At 39.2% G+C, this 16,623-nt stretch overlaps 2 protein-coding genes across 5 annotated transcripts in view; one reads left to right on the forward strand and one right to left on the reverse strand.

Moving 5' to 3' along the window:
• The window catches only part of Uro (Urate oxidase), a 35,083-nt gene extending 22,156 nt beyond the window's left edge, over positions 1-12,927 (forward strand). For all 4 annotated transcript variants that reach the window (XM_076200625.1, XM_076200626.1, XM_076200627.1 and 1 more), the window contains exons 2-6: positions 1,810-2,069; positions 5,149-5,344; positions 6,056-6,242; positions 7,517-7,640; positions 8,378-12,927. In XM_076200625.1, coding sequence (XP_076056740.1) covers positions 1,848-2,069; positions 5,149-5,344; positions 6,056-6,242; positions 7,517-7,640; positions 8,378-8,545 — 897 coding nt within the window. In that variant the 5' untranslated portion in view covers positions 1,810-1,847 and the 3' untranslated portion in view covers positions 8,546-12,927. The remainder of the gene's footprint in view (positions 1-1,809; positions 2,070-5,148; positions 5,345-6,055; positions 6,243-7,516; positions 7,641-8,377) is intronic.
• Positions 9,491-16,623, reverse strand: part of LOC143034500 (uncharacterized) — a 43,096-nt gene continuing 35,963 nt past the window's right edge. Inside the window, exons 4-5 of the mRNA XM_076200629.1 lie at positions 13,276-13,404; positions 9,491-12,926 (exon numbers count right to left, since the gene is read on the reverse strand). Of these exons, the coding sequence (XP_076056744.1) occupies positions 12,879-12,926; positions 13,276-13,404 (177 nt within the window). The 3' untranslated portion in view covers positions 9,491-12,878. The remainder of the gene's footprint in view (positions 12,927-13,275; positions 13,405-16,623) is intronic.

Raw genomic sequence — 16,623 nt, forward strand, 5'->3', positions numbered from 1 at the left:
TGTGCTGTGTATTCCCCCAGCATGGAACCACCACTAGGGGGCTGGGCAGGCCGTCGACTCCCTAATTCGTCAAGCTCCACGTATTGTGAGTTGCATGGGCTCCTGGACGCTGTTACTTTGCTGACACGGACTGGAGAAAACGGCTTGATCATCTGCAACTCTCAGTCAGTCCGCGCTCTCTCATCTACCAAGCCTGAACACCAACAAGTAGTAACACAAATAATGCGACAGCTGGCCAAAACTCACGAAAACTCACAGATGGTACACTTCCTGTGGTTTCCATCCCATATTGAACTCCTGGGCAATGACACCGCTGATCGGCTAGCAGGGACAGCCTGTAGTATGGATCCACCAGCTGCCACTACTACTACTGCCTTCCTACCCTCTTACAAGCGAATGGCACGACAAGCTACCTGCTTCCCTACTCGCCACCGTAGCAATGCTGAGAGGGCTAAAGTGTATCCATCCAACATTACGAGAATTTTCTTCTTCTTTCACATAAGTATAGACACAATGTTGTGAGTGCCCGACTCAGGCTCGGCTACAGACCAGTGTGGCAAGTGGGTGAGACCGAAGGTGTACCGAGGTACTCATCGTGCAGGCTGTGCGACACCTCCAATGCCAACAGTAGAGTTTAGAGCACTACTGCATTGATTGCCCCACGGTAGCCCCTTTAATACCTCATCGACAATCAGTTCTTGATGTCTGTAAATATTTGCTTGAAGGTGATAAATTAGAATTAATCCTATTGCAACACCCGCACTTTGGTGGGTGTTAAACTGTACATAATTAAATCAGTCAGTTATGATTCGGAAATGTCTTAAGTGTCACTAATAATCTGTAAATAGTTATCTTTTGCACTAGGTTTGTCGTTCCCTGAACATAATAACAAGGAATGTCTGTAGTATGGATCTGCCAGCTGCTACTACTATTGCCCTATTACAAGTGGATGGTACGGTAAGCCGCCTGCTTCCCTACACGTCACCGTGGTAATGCTGAGAGGGCTTCAAGTGTAACCATCCAACACCACGAGAACGTCCTTCCACTTCCACATGCATACAGACGCAGCGAACTTCTGGTGAGACGACACAATGTTGTGAGTGCCCGACGCAAACCCGGCTACCGCACGGTGTAGACGGGTGAGACCAGAGAGGTGCCGAGGTACACATCGTGCAGGCTGCGCTACACCCCATATGCCAACAACTTTGATACCTCATCGACAATTACTTATTTATATATGTAAATATTTGCCAGAAGGTGATCACTGGATATATTTTTGTATCACCCGCACTTTAGCGGGTGATAAACTGTAAATAATTCCGTCAGTTATGATTCGAGAGTGTCCTGTGTGTCACTAGTACTCTGTACATAGCTACACTTTTGTACTAGGTTTGACGCTCCTTGAGCGTAATAAATTTATAAAAAGATATTGTTATTGTTATTATTGTTATTATTATTATCATTATTATTAATATTATTATTACTATTATTATTATTATTATTATTATTATTATTATTATAATACTTATTATAATTATTATTATTATTATCATCATTGTTATTGTTATTATTATTATTATCATTATTATTAATATTTATTATTATCATTATTATTATTACTATTACTGTTATTTATTATTATTACTATTGTTATTATTATTATTATTTCTATTATTATTATTATTATTATTATTATTATCATTATCATTATCATTATTATTATCATTATTATTATCATTGTTATCATTATCATTATAATTCTTCTTTTTTCTCTCGTGAGTGTTGACATTTTTTCCCGCCTCTTTCCAGCCTACCTGGACCCCAACGCAGCGACCCCATCCAGCGAAATGGCTTCATCATGGGAGTGGGTGGACCGTGGTTACGGCAAGAACAACGTCCGCCTCTTGCACATCACCCGAGACGGATCCTTGCACAGGATCCACGAGTTTGAGGTCGACACGCAGATCCGCCTGGACTCGGACAAAGACTACACTGACGCAGACAATTCAGATATCATCGCAACAGACACTCAGAAGAACACCGTTTACATCCTCGCGAAGAACCACGGCGTAAGTTGATTCTCGGTGACCGTTTATTGAGCACTGAAACTATCGGTTGTTTTAAGAAGAGGCTAGACAACTTTATGGTTGGGGGGGTGACATGTGGTCATGGATATGGAGCTGCCTAGTGTAGGCCTTATGGTCTCTTGCAGTCTCCTTCATTCTTATGTTCTTATGTACAACTGTGTCTGTACTAGTCAGTACTAGTCACCTTCTTCCTTATGACTTGGGTCTTTGTACATCTGCAGCTGTACTTGCATGCGAATAGCTGCAGCATTAACAGGACAGCAGCTGGATATCTCTTTATCCATTTCACAGTCAGCTGGTCATCATTTTTGGTTCTGTCATGCATTGAATGGACTTGGATTTTTGGATGTGGCTGAGGGCAGTTTCCCTAGATACCAGTGTAACAGTTGGCGCTAACGGTATACACGAAGAGGCAGTCTTCACAAAATGGAAGTTGGCTTGACTCAAACTCCCTACAAAATGTACAGAAGAGTCTGTAGGTGTTTTTGTTTATGTCCTTTGTTGCCGTGGAGGCTATATCCAATTCTAAGTGAATGTTATCAACCCTCTTGAAAAGGTTGTAGTAGTATGTTAATATTTCCATAATACTAATTCTAGCGGGGTGACAATTATTAATACAGAAATTGATTACGGTGCACGAATGTTATAGAAAACGAATTCTTTAAGGCATGACCATGCTAGAACGTCCGCAGATAGTTCCCAGCTCGAGGAAGACTCCTCGCCAATGGTTTGATCTCACAAGTTTCAGGGATCCAAACTTTCGACGACTTTCGAAGGCTTTCATGGCGTCACATCTGGTGGATTGCAACCAAGTTACCAAATGCATTAAATATACTAAATACACCATCTTCTAGGGTTTGTTGTAACTAGATCATGTCAAGATACCTAACCTGGTTCATTCGTTTTGCTTTTCTGAAGTAAGGGACAGGGTCTATCTGATGGAGAACGCTAGGCAAAGCGCAAACACGCTAATGTCATCAGTTCTTAGCTTCAAATTACAGCAACCCTGAAGTCCTCTTCGGCGGCGCCAGCTCCTGTGTCGTTCTCATATTTGAAGTTTAATAAGTAAATAGGCAAGAACTGGTTTACCCATAGAGTAATTAACGAATGACACAGATTTAGTAACCACGTAGTGAGTGCTGAAACTATCGGTTGTTTTATGAGAAGAGTAAACAGCTTTATGGATGAGGGTGATAGGTGGTAATATGCATGGAACTGCTTAATGTAGGCCTTATGGTCTCTTGCAGTCTCCTTCATTCTTACGTTCTTTTGTCCACTGATCCTGAGTGGGTCCCTGCCTATTCACTGGCGCCGTGGAGCTGCCTGTCATTAAGCTTGACCTTCAACTTGTCCTTCAGCTTGGTCGTCTTCCAGCTGAACAACCAAGAATGTTGTGAGGCTGCCTTTCTTGGCGAAGTAAAAAAAAAAAAAAAAAAAAAAAAAAAAAAAAAATATATATATATATATATATATATATATATATATATATATATATAAATATATATATATATATATATATATATATATATATATATATATATATATATATATATATATATATATGTGTGTGTGTGTGTGTGTGTGTGTGTGTGTGTGTGTGTGTGTGTGTGTGTGTGTAAAATAAGTAAATAGAATATATAAACAAATAAATGAATGAATAAATAATAGATAAACAGATAAAGCTAGGCAATTCAAGTCAGTCTTAAAACTTCAAAAAATCATTATACTCGTATGATAACCAGAATGTGTGAGGGGAACACCTTAATCCCCAAAAGGTTAACCTCGTGGATAAAGTGACGTCGTCTACAGGCTTTAATCTGATTAATTTTGGACGATTTCATTTAGATTAGAACACAGGCTCGGGGAAGAATGAGTTATCTGCAAATTTTGTTTCGCAGAACTTGAGAGAAAATGGGATCTGTGCACATTTGATTGCATGAACCCAAGACGATTTTATTCAGTTGATGGCGAAGATTCGGAAGAAAAAGTTGATGGCGAAGATTCGGAAGAGAAAGTTGATGGCGAAGATTCGGAAGAGAAAGTTGATGGCGAAGATTCGGAAGAAAAAGTTGATGGCGAAGATTCGGAAGAAAAAGTTGATGGCGAAGATTCGGAAGAAAAAGTTGATGGCGAAGATTCGGAAGAAAAAGTTGATGGCGAAGATTCGGAAGAAAAAGTTGATGGCGAAGATTCGGAAGAAAAAGTTGATGGCGAAGATTCGGAAGAAAAAGTTGATGGCGAAGATTCGGAAGAGAAAGTTGATGGCGAAGATTCGGAAGAAAAAGTTGATGGCGAAGATTCGGAAGAGAAAGTTGATGGCGAAGATTCGGAAGAAAAAGTTGATGGCGAAGATTCGGAAGAAAAATTGATTCAAGACCAATGACGTCTATCCTAATTCATGATTGAGTGAAAGTTGATCAAACCTTTCGAGAGTTGATTGGAGTGGGATGGAAGGGTAACTGCATGGAAGCTTGCTCTGAGAGGCGTTGGGGTACTCGGGACGACGTGTGAGTGAAGCGACGGGACCCCACGTCTCCAAGATGTATGTTCCCAATTGATGACGATTACATAACATAAGAATGAAGGAGAATGTGAAGCTTCCCGTTTTATCAGGAGGTGCAGCCCTGAGGGGCTGGTATTCGGTCTCCGGACTGAGCCCAAGATCTCTGGGATAAGTTCACCTGTATTTCTTACAGTTTTCCATCCATGGAGAACTGACAACCGGCGACTGATCTCTGTTCCTTCCACTTTGAGCCAGTGACGTAGACACAGGCCCACTTTCCACACAACACAGACAGCAATCCAAATTTTATTTCCAAAGAGATCTGTGGGAGGTTCCGTAGACCGTTGCCAGGAACTTTGGGGCCGCGGATCTTGCCCCTTTGCGAAACCAGGAGGAACCATTGATTGGATGATACAAACTCGGTTCCTCCTTTCTCAGATAAATCCAGAGCCCAGAACAGTTGTCACAGTGGCTGCAGTTTCCCTTTTGGCGAAACTCGAGACAAAACAACGATTAACACACTGACTTTTTTTTTTTTTTTTTTTTTTTTTTGAGCAGATCCAGAGCCCAGAGCAGTTCGCGATGTTACTGTGTGCCCATTTCCTGAAGCAGTACGACCACGTCAACCGAGCCAAGGTCTTCGTAAAAGCCTTCCCTTGGCGCCGCATGGTCGTGGACAACGAAATGCATAACCACGCTTTCGTGGCCGTACCCGAAGGCATCAGGACGTGTACAGTGACTCAACATCGAGGAGGTCAGAGGCGTTTTTTTTTTTTTTTTTTTTTTTTTTTTTTTTTTTTTCTTCTTTCTTTAGCGGTGATGGGAGATGAAAGAGTCAGAGAGGGAGGGAGGGAGGGAGGGACCAGCCTAGAAATATTGCTGTTGCTTCATCTTCTCAAAAATAGAATAAAATAAATAAACAAATATAATAAGTAAATAGATCAATAGATAAATAAAATAGACAAAATAGATAAATAAATAAAATAGACAAAATAGATAAATAAATAAATAAAATAGATAAAATAAAATAAAAGATATAATGATAATAATAGTAATAAAATAAATAAATTAATATAATAGATAAAATAAAAAATAGATATAATAATAACAATAGTAATAAAATAGATAAATAGATAGAATAATAATAACAATAATAAAATTTTTTGCTGAAATTTCTTTTGAGAAATACGTTTTGCAGGACCTTCAAAAAGTAAAATTCAGGACTTCCAAAAAGTAAAATTCAAAAAGTAAATTTCAGGATTTTCAAAAAGTAAAATTCAGGCCTTGGCCAGCGCTTGCCTTTGGCTTGGAGTGTTCTTAATTCTTTCCTTCCTGAAGCGGTTTTCAGCAGAATATTTTCTTCTCCTTTTACCACTGATATGTGTTGATAATAAACACTCATACCTCTAGGTTTGCGTACAAACCTTAACTCATACTTGCCCTCTCCTTTTGTCCTGATTAACAGGAATTCCACAAGTCTCGGCTGCGTTAGAGGATCTTAGAGTCTTGAAGACGACCCAGTCTGCGTTTACCAATTTCTACAGAGACGAATACCGATCCTTGCCCGATGTAGACGACCGCGTCTTCTCCACAACCGTGGCCGCCAGCTGGGATTACTCAACCATAGAAAATCTCGACTTTGATGAAGCTTGGTGAGTTGATTAGTGAATAGATACAATGGCAGAGGATATTCGCTGGCTAAGTGAGGTAGAGCGTCGCTGCTTTCGGCGAAGGTCGAGGTGAAGGCAGTTCGAACCCTAGCAAGTTGAACCAAGGGTATGGTTCGTTAGATTGGTGAGTTGATTTGTGAATAGATACAATGGTAGAAGATACTCGATGGCTGAGTGAGTTAGAGCGTCGCTACTTGCGCCGGTGGTCGGGGTGACTGCAGCACGGACCCTAGCAAGTTGAACCAAGGGTATGGTTCATTAGATTTCACGCTACAAAGTCCTCTGTAAGAGGCACCGTCCTGGCCTCCTGGTTGTGGGAAGTTTGCGATGTTAAATCGAATTACATTGATAGAAATAAACGACCTTTTGGTCTGTGACGAAGTCTGATGCTATCTATATACCAAAAGCTTTTTCCCCATTATAAAGGAGGTAGCCAGGTCAGAGGCACGTACCTACTCCCACCCTCTCCACTCCCCTCCACCACCCTTTCCCCCTTCTCATCTTAGCTCCTCGTGGATGTCGGGTCATGCCTGTATCCCGCCCACTGCCCCGGGTCAGAAGCAATGCAGCAAGACACAGTACATCCACAGCAAGGCCGCTTCACTTCATCGGCGACCTTCTCTCCGTCCCTTCATGCAGAAAAAGAGAAGACGGGGAGAAATCCCTTCGGGCTGCGTCAAAATATCATTCACACATAAACACCCCCCTACTTCCCCATCCACCCCTTCCTTGAAATAAAATTCAGAAGGAATAATAATGGAAAAGGTAGACAAATACACAAACAGATAAGAAAGACAAGCGAAATAAATTGATAACGCCAATATTAAGAAATAAAAGAAGATTAATAGAGTAAGACAGTAGAGAAACACACAAACAGATAGACAAGCAAGCCAAGTACATAACACCTGTATTAGGAAACAAAAGAGGATTTATAGAATAAGAAAGTAAATAAGCACACAAACAGGCTAGCAAGACGAGCATAAAAAAGTATACATCGCCAGTTTCAATAAACAAAAGAGAATAAATAAGATAGAAAATTAAAGAAACACATGAACAGGTAATGACTTGGTAAGAACACTTATCTGGCAACAGGAAGGTCCCGGGTTCAAACTCCGGGGGGGAAGGTATTAGCTTTTTGTTGACTCTCCCTAGTAGACCTAATCTTTAAGAAGACAAGACAGGGTTTCACATAGGTTGTTTACTCGTAAACTTCGTCATGCTTGTATGATGTGTTGAATGTGTTCGTCTTTTCGTAGGTTAACGGTGAAACAGATCATCGTGAAGCAGTTTGCTGGCCCCGCGAAGACGGGCGTTTTCTCTCCATCCGTTCAACAGACGCTCCATTTCACTCAGTTGGGTGTCCTAGACAAGATCCCTCAGGTATGTACAATATAGCCACGGCGAAGATGCTGTTCTATATTCTCTTTATTGCTTCTACCTTTCAGTGAGAAAAATGGGGGAAGGTTTGTGGAGGTACGGTACATAACTGCTAGTAGCTTTCAGTGAGAAAAAACGGGGGGATGTATGTAGCGTACGGGACATATTTGCCATCAGTTTAGAGGACTTTTTTGTATGAGCAGTCTTTGTTCTTATGAGATACTAGTGCTTCCGGGCGTAAAGGATTTATGCACATTTCAATTGTATCTATTTCACAAACCCATTCCCCCTTCAAATCTAGTTTTATTTAAAACAATGACTGTCTTCCTCAACCTTTTCGACTCAAAACGTCATGATAAAAGATATTCATTGTTGATATTTGTATGATGAGTGTTGTGAGCTTCTTGCATGACAAGCCTGGCAATAGGCTTATATTCTAACAACATTGCATTGTTGAACTTGGTTGAATTTTCTCTTACTTTATTGTTTTAAACTTCCTCGTTTTTTTACGTTCTTTTTTTGTTTAACTTTCCTATCTTTCACATTCCATTTAGCTTCCTTTTATATATTTTTTCAAAACCTCACCCATTACCCGATCTTGAAAGTGGCTTTGACGATCGTCTCCAGAATTCAAAACATGTCCTTCTAACTGTCATTCGTTGTATATTGCATATATACATCTTGGTCTTATTTCCTTCAATATATTAATCCATTCTAATCTTGTTTGACTTAATTTTCAGGTGGATAAGATAACCATAACAATGCCCAATAGCCACTACTTCAACGTCGATCTTTCGAAGTTCCCCGAAGTCGGGTCATTGGAAAACAATGAAGTTCTGATGCCTGTCGACAAACCCTCAGGAAACATCACAGCTACACTAGGAAGGGGTATTAAATCCAAGCTCTAATCAGTACCTTAAGCTACAAAGGAGGCTTGAAAGGGGTAAATTATTGCCTCGGAGGAATGAAATGTTGATTTCGATTGTGATTCAATCCAAGGATGGATTCCCAACATGGTGTTCCGGAGAGCCACAGTGTTCTCCAATAGTTTGGCAGTTTTCTTTCACAGTGAGCACCGCTGGCAGTGCTCTGTTTAGGCATAAAAGGGATTCAAACGATGTAAGACTTCTCGTCAGTTATGGATAGAACCGATACTTGTAGATACACAATCCATTCGAATCCAGTGCTTTGCTGTAATTTTATTTGGGAATCTTTCACTCTTTTATGTGGTCTGTGAAACAATTATTACTAATTGGACAGCTTCATAATTTCCAAATTTAGGGTAGTTTTCTCATCATTATTCAGAAAAAGAGCTGGGTGCTCGACAGCTTCTAAAAAGGACCTGACGTGAAAAACATAGTCATTACCTTCCGCCGGAAACAAATCTTGCGAGTTGGAAAGATCAGAATGTACAGTTGCCTCCATTTGTAACTACGTAAGCGGTTGATGTCTGCTAGGGAGCTTTGGGAGATAAATATCTTTGGTTCGTATATTTACGATCTTGTGACCTTGTAGACTTTCTCATATTGTAGTTATTCTACACAAAGGCACCAACTACTGCAGTACTTGGGAATGAAGTCAATTGTACAGGGGTCCTCCCAAAAATGTACCAATTCATTGCCAAATCCTTTGGTCCGCGTTATGAGCTGTGTCTGGAAAATGGTGGTCATCAGCTTGAAAATTTGTGAACACGCAAGGGGGACTAGACTAGGGGAAAGGCTCAACTTTTCTTTAATTTCGAACGGATGACCGTTTTCTAAACATAATTGATAACAATGTGGACCAATTGATTTGACATTACAAAACATTTAAAAAAGTGTGTGTATATATATATATATATATATATATATATATATATATATATTTATATATATATATATATATATATATATATATATATATATATATATATATATATATATATATAAGTTCTAAGGTTGTAAGGATGGCCTCAACCCATCTGTATGTGAAAATGGGAAATATTCCATGCATTAAGAGACTCATGTTCAAGAACTATTTAACGACTTTACTGATGTGATTTCAGTAATATTTACTGTGCCAAGGAAATACCAAGTATCCTTGAAAGTCACCTTGAGTCAACGACAGGTCATGACAGTGAAGAACAGGAGCACTGACGATATCATTGTTATCAATATAGATCATGCAAGGTCCCATTAAGAACCAGGTTTATATCTGCTTCATTTGCATTTAAGTGAGAGTTAATTTATAGATTTACCTTTATTCATATGGTGCTATAATCAGTTTTCTTATATGAATGTATAAGATGGACTATTCACCAAATAGCAATGCTGTTTCTTAAGAGAAGATTTCTGCGGCGTGAAAGTATTGGACTCTGTACCCACTGGACTTAAGTAAACATGAAAGTGATTAAAGTTGTTTTCCTTTCCCGGTTCAGTAATGATTGTACTTGTAGATACAACCACCTCAAACAAGCAACCTTGCAAACCTAGTTGAGCGATTTAGACAATTTTCTTATAACTAGGAAGATGAAGAAAATCAGTGGCACTACGACATAAGATATGAACCACAAATATGTAATTATCTCTTAGGTAATCAGATTTCAAGATGTCTTCGTGTTTCAATCTATTTCATAGTGGACAAGATGCAGGGATGACCCGTCATCCAGGAGGTGCCAAGATAAGAGGGAGGGAAGAGGGTAGAGGGGAGTGGAGTATGTAGGGGATGGAATGGGTGGGAGTGGTTTCTATGCCTTTGTTTTTTGGCTACCTCCCATGTAAGGAGGAACAAGCCTTTGGTATGTGTATGTATGTCATTTCAATTTGCCTGAGTGATCGTTGACAGCTGAATGGTTGTTGTAAATTATCCCAGAAACTACTATTCTGTTATCAAAGTACTGAAAGTCCTCGTCAGTCCTCGATAGTCCTCGACAGTCCTCAACAGTCCTCGACAGTCCTCGACTGTCCTCTCCAAGTGAAACCAGGGGCAATGGCTTGAATGATTGATCCCTGATAGATGATTTTGGTTTTTTGAAACCATTGAGAACAAAATCATAATTATATTTATTTCGGTTTTGTGAAACCGTTGAGAACACAGTCATAATTATATTTATAATCTACATATGAACAAACTGAACTTAGAAAAGAATGTTGTTGGAAAAGGTAAGAAAGGATTTGGAAAGTCGATAGTATTGTAGATGTCGTAGGTAGTCGCTTTCCATAAGAAAACTGACAAAGCCATTTCCACAAACACCTGATCCAATTCATTGGTCTCAACCTTTCGTGATAAGCAGTCAGATCAGAAAAAATGGCCACCGTTGTTGTCAACATTCTTCACGCACGCACCCCTCGGTATCCACCAAGAGTGATCAAGATATCACCAAATTATCCACCAAGATATATGCTTGATACTGACCCTAGCCTCATCCTACACTGGAAGATAACTTTATCCCAACGTCTCTCTGTTCTGAGTCAAAACAACGATCATCCAACCAGTCGACAGTCGACGTAACCAGATCGCCGATTTCCCTAGACAATTTCTCCCTTCGCAGGGAGTTGAGGGCGTTTTAGTTCTAGGGTGAACTAATGTCGGTGTGACATTTGCCCCTCGAGTCCCCTACGTGCATTTGGTCCCATAGCATAAGAGTCCCTTTAGTTTTATCTTCAGTAAATATAAAAAAGGGGAAAATGATTCAAGGTTCCTGCTATAAGGCGGCTACGTCCTGATCTCATTTCCTTTATATTTGGGAGGTCATTGCAGTGGGACCCGCTAAGAACTCCTGTTGGGCAATTGCTACTTGGAATAGCTACATCGACTCCTGGACCAACAGTTTGGCGAATTTCTAACCACTTGAAGGGTGAAATTAATTTTCATCTTATTTAGGGTTCCTCAAAGATGTCTCTGGAAGTAATTTTCTAAAAAAGATTATTATAATGTAATTACTATATTGATAACTATAATTACTATAATTAGAGTAATTACTGTAATTACTATGAACTATGATTTCATGATTTGGTTTAAAGTCACGAACTTCCCTCTGTCAGGAGGATAGGACGGTCCCCCTCACAGAGGACTTTGTAGCGTAGAATTTAATGAATCATGCCCTTGGTTCAACTTCGCCAGTGGCAGGGTTCGAACCGCCATCCCCTCGACCTTCCCCGCATGTAAAGACGTCCTAACCCGCTTGGCCAGCGAACTTCCATAACTATGTTTATAGATTTAAAAAAAATTGTATTAAGTTATTGATTTAACTTTCTTACTTGGAATAATAGAATCATTGTTTTTCTGAACATTTGTCAGTGGCTGACATATTGAAACATCTGCTAGATAGTTTCGATGCTCCATCCTCACTGCTGCATTTTAGTCATTTCATAAAGGATTTCCAAATCTTGACCAATGTCATGGAAAAGTATTTATTGATTCTCGAAGCTTATGGAAGCTATGTGTTACATTCAAGACACACACACACTTATGAAAAGTCAAGGAAATTATCAAATAAATCAGAACTTTTGCCTTCAAAGTACTTATATTAATTCTTGAAACATTTCATAATCTTCAAAGAATCTATGATGACTGCTTTAGTGTCCCATTTTTGTTTTTAGAATGAATAAGTAAATAAAAAAGAGGAAGCTATCCTGAAACCAGAGATAGTAGATATAGACATTTGGTTTAATTCTTAAAATAGTTGTTTCGGACCATCGAATACATAGACACCTGTATCAGTTACTCAAACTGTCATCTTAGTCTAAGCCTAAGCGCAAACTGAAACGCATGTGGCGCAGTCGACACAGCACAGAGGAAAGGCAGACTTCTTATTGCTAAATTGAAGTACAGTTTGAAGTTCTCAATCACTTGGAATGCTCCCAGAAGTACTACCTCATAATTTCAAATTACAGAGAAATTCAAACTGTATTTCAATTCAGTAACAATAAGTCTGTTTTTGCTCTGTAGTCTGTCGTCTGCGTTCCAGTGTGCGCTTAGGCCTAGAACCAGAGCTAGTAACCTCCGAAAACCTAGAATTCTGTGACAATTCTTCAAGTAGTCATGAAACCAGATGCACTGTCCATGGAAGACCTAAAATCTTGTAACAATGATTCAGGTAGTCGCCGGGGAATCTGAAATAGCACAACATTAAAAAACTAAAAACCTGTTACAATAATTCAAGTATATTTCTCGAGGACCTAGAAGCTTGTAGTTGAAATGGAACGTTGTAGCAGCAGTCCATAAGTCGTCGGATTGCAATGATAACGAGGTTTCTCGAGACTAGCCGTGGAACCATCGGGGTGCATATATCACTGAACTTATTGTCTTCTGCAAATGAAGAAAATCGTTGTCAGTCTTGTTTTTTTTTTTCTCTTTGGGGAGGGTTTTTATGCTATGGCTTGAATACTCAAATGAAAGACCATATATGGAGAAATCTGAGGTGATTAAACACACACACACACACACACACACACACACACACACACACACACACACACACACACACACACACACACACACACACACACACACACACACACACACACACACACACACACAGAGCTGTAACCAGACTTAACAGCAAATGCAGGTATGAATTATATTTGACGGATTAAGGCAAGCTGACCTGTATTTTTAAAAACGTAGAATGAAAGTGCGAAAGTAGAAGTATACTCACCAAAAACTCCTCGAAGTTGGTGATGAGCTCCTTGCGAGAATACCCTTGGCTAAGGAGATCGAGGAAGAAGTGTCGGTTGCTGAACAGGAACTCCTCGAACTCGGAGGAAGCCCGTATCATCCGGCGAGGCTGCGGGGGAGAATAGACGACCTACGTGAGTGGTGGTCCTTGGTCAACGGAAACCCGGAAGGAAACGAGATGACGCTTCAAACTACGGTTACACTAGTCAACGAAATGGTTGAAGTTGTATGTTTTTCGTAAATATGAATGCTGTTAACGTTGATCTTCAGCTTTTATCCTTCGGATCTCCTCCAAGGAATGGACTCTAACGGTATTGGGTTAGGCATCTTTCCTCCAACCATAGGCTTGGACTCCAGAACAAATCCTCCAACCTTGGATGAAATCCAACTGAATCATTGGAATCCAACCATTCCGTTGACTAGTGTAATCGTGGCCAAATAGTCTGAGCACGGCCGGTTTTAAGCCTATCTGACCGATTTCATCAAGCGTTTGGTGTCCAGGTCTAGAGGAGAGAAGGCTGATGGAGTTCGTTTAAACTGGTGAAATAATAATACTGTAGGTCTTATAAATTGAGGGATTTGTCAGTAAATCCGTGAATTTATTGTCCATAGTTGATCGTATTGTCACATACTACACGAAAATGAAATATCAATTTCGAACTTGTAAAGGAGAGGCCCCCACTATAAATTTCACTAATTGGGCCCCGCATTTCCTAGCACCGTCACATGCGGATAGCATAGAGAAATGTATATGTATGTATTGTGTATACACGCGCATATACATATAGTGTGTATGCATGTGTTTTATGTGCAATACGTATGTATGGATATGTATTTAGAAATATGTTTTTTTACATTACTTGAATATTCTTTTTCAATTATACGCCATGTAGTCTTTGACTAATGTTGTAATCCGATGACGTAAGATATGCTCTTGTCATCGAAGTATAACAGGGTTCAGGAGAGATACGGTTGGCCTCTATGCGCGCGCATGCGTCGATGTCGACTGAATTCATGTCGACATGACGTCATATCGGTCACCAGACTTTCACGGGGAATTCGTTCATTTCTATATACATTTCCTTTCTTCGCAATTTTATTCATGTTAAAGATTTCTTTATTTTTTGTTGTTGTGAATAGGGGAGAGGGGATTCTTTTTAGATAAATATAATTATTTTCGTTTTCAATTTAAATGGGTCACTTCTTCCCAATGTCCCGCCCCCTTGATGGATATAATAAACACAGACAGATCACCTCCACTCTATTCGTATCTTTCTTGATCGAGGTCAACGTAGACCGTGACCCTCGTGGTCCCTTGGTTGAACGGGGTCGCTATGGATCACGACATCACTGTCACAGAATCTCCCTGAATTTGTCATTGGTGGACCGCGGTCCCTCTATGGACCCCACTCTGAACAATGTAATTTTATAAAATTCAAACACTTCACATATATGCCCTTTTGGCACGGTGATGTCCCGTCAGAGTAACAGAATAGTTTAGTATTCGTTTACATTTTTTTTGTTTACAAATTTATTGAAATATACGCCCTCTCTTAATTAATTGACTTTAGTCTGAAGAAATAATTCGCGGTGTATCAGTCAAAAATGGTGTTTAGGGTAAAGCACGGACACGACCTGTTTCTGGTTCCCATTTTCTGTAAACGGACGACAAAGCCCGTGCATTAGAAGGCCCTGGTCAACAGCTGGGCGTCATTTGAGTAACTGTTATCTTTGGAACCGTATGCGTATTTCATAGAAAAGTGAACGTGTCAGCTGATCATACAATTCAAAATCCTAGCAGACTTTGTGCAATAAAAAATAAACAAGAAGAGTAAAGTGAAGTGTTTAATCGTGAAGTGATAAAAGGTGTTTATTATATAATTTGTGAACGTTGTGATTTGATTTTTCAACCGTCATCAATGAGAAGCTCGAACGATATTACGGTAAGTGGATAGACAACACAAACAATAATACATTGGCAATCTTACACGTTAGTATTCGCGACTACAAGCACAGAAGGTATTATTTTAAAGCTTTGATGTTATAATTTTTTCCTCCTTATGCAAAATTCTCACGCTTACATGCTCAACTTATTTTGCCACAACTTCTGGGTTGATATTTTTTTTTTACTTAAGTTGAAAAAACAGTACTTTTATTATTACAGTAGGCCTAAGACTAAAAAGTGATATTTGCTGACTAAGACATTGTCAATAAATTGTTTCAAATAGATAGTGAATATTGTTAGCAAATTGTTGAACTTTGTCGTAGAATTTAGAATAATTGTTAATATATATATTTAAAATTCGGTTAGACATTCGTCAATTTGTCAGGTTGGTAGCCCTGGGACTCAAGCAGTTCTCACACAGACGCGTCTGAACAGCTTAGCGTAGTAGAAATCAAACTATTACAAACGTTTCAAAACTTAAGACGTTCAAACCATAATTTCTAACTTTTGGTATTTTCACACTTTAATGAATTAATATCTTAAGATAGTTTAGAATAATTAGGACTACCCACAAGATATGAACCAGTTGTAAAAAACATGTCGTATGGAGAATGAAAAAAAGTACAAATTAATATAGATATGAGACTGACAAGAAAAAGAAAATTCTAAATCCATGTATTTTTTTTTGTATGTGGGATTGTTGATATGGAGAATAGGTTACTCCAAGAAATTGTCTATACAACAAATATCTTAACTTATAAAAAACGTCTGGAGAAGTAGGTTCCAAAACTTGACCATGGATCAGGGCTAGAGCCTGAAAATATAATCCAGAATTTCGTTAAGGATAACATTTTCTGCCAAGAGAACAAAGCCTTCTTTCAGTTCTTGTATGAAATATTTTCGACATATTTGTTCCGTTAAATTAACCGTAACGGCATTGTATGTAAATATCGCTAAGACATTCGTAATCATTCGCGGGATCGTCAAACAAGAAACGATACATGTGCGCATGTATAATGTACATATGCTTGTAATACACGAAAGCGCTCTGCTTCGTTTTTTCAGGTGGTTGACCTGTATTCATAGAACACACGTCTCCATTTTTTATTGTTTGTTTATGTATGTATTTAGGTAGGTTGGTATGCAGATAGGTACTATGAATGCATATACTGATGTATACATGTATGTATACACGCATGTACACATGGAAATACCTTTTACACTTCTAGATTACGTCATCTGGATCATGTAGGCGAAGAGCTACTGTGGTGAGTGTTAACTTTTTTGTTGTTGTAAATAAGATATTTTCGGGTTCTCATCCTGGGGTTCGCGGGATGTTTAAAGGGGGTACTTTAGATTACTAACGAAAGATGACTTAAACAT

Source organism: Oratosquilla oratoria, chromosome 17 (assembly GCF_046742065.1).
Source record: "Oratosquilla oratoria isolate Oo_2021 chromosome 17, ASM4674206v1, whole genome shotgun sequence".
Lineage (NCBI taxonomy): Eukaryota > Metazoa > Arthropoda > Malacostraca > Stomatopoda > Squillidae > Oratosquilla > Oratosquilla oratoria.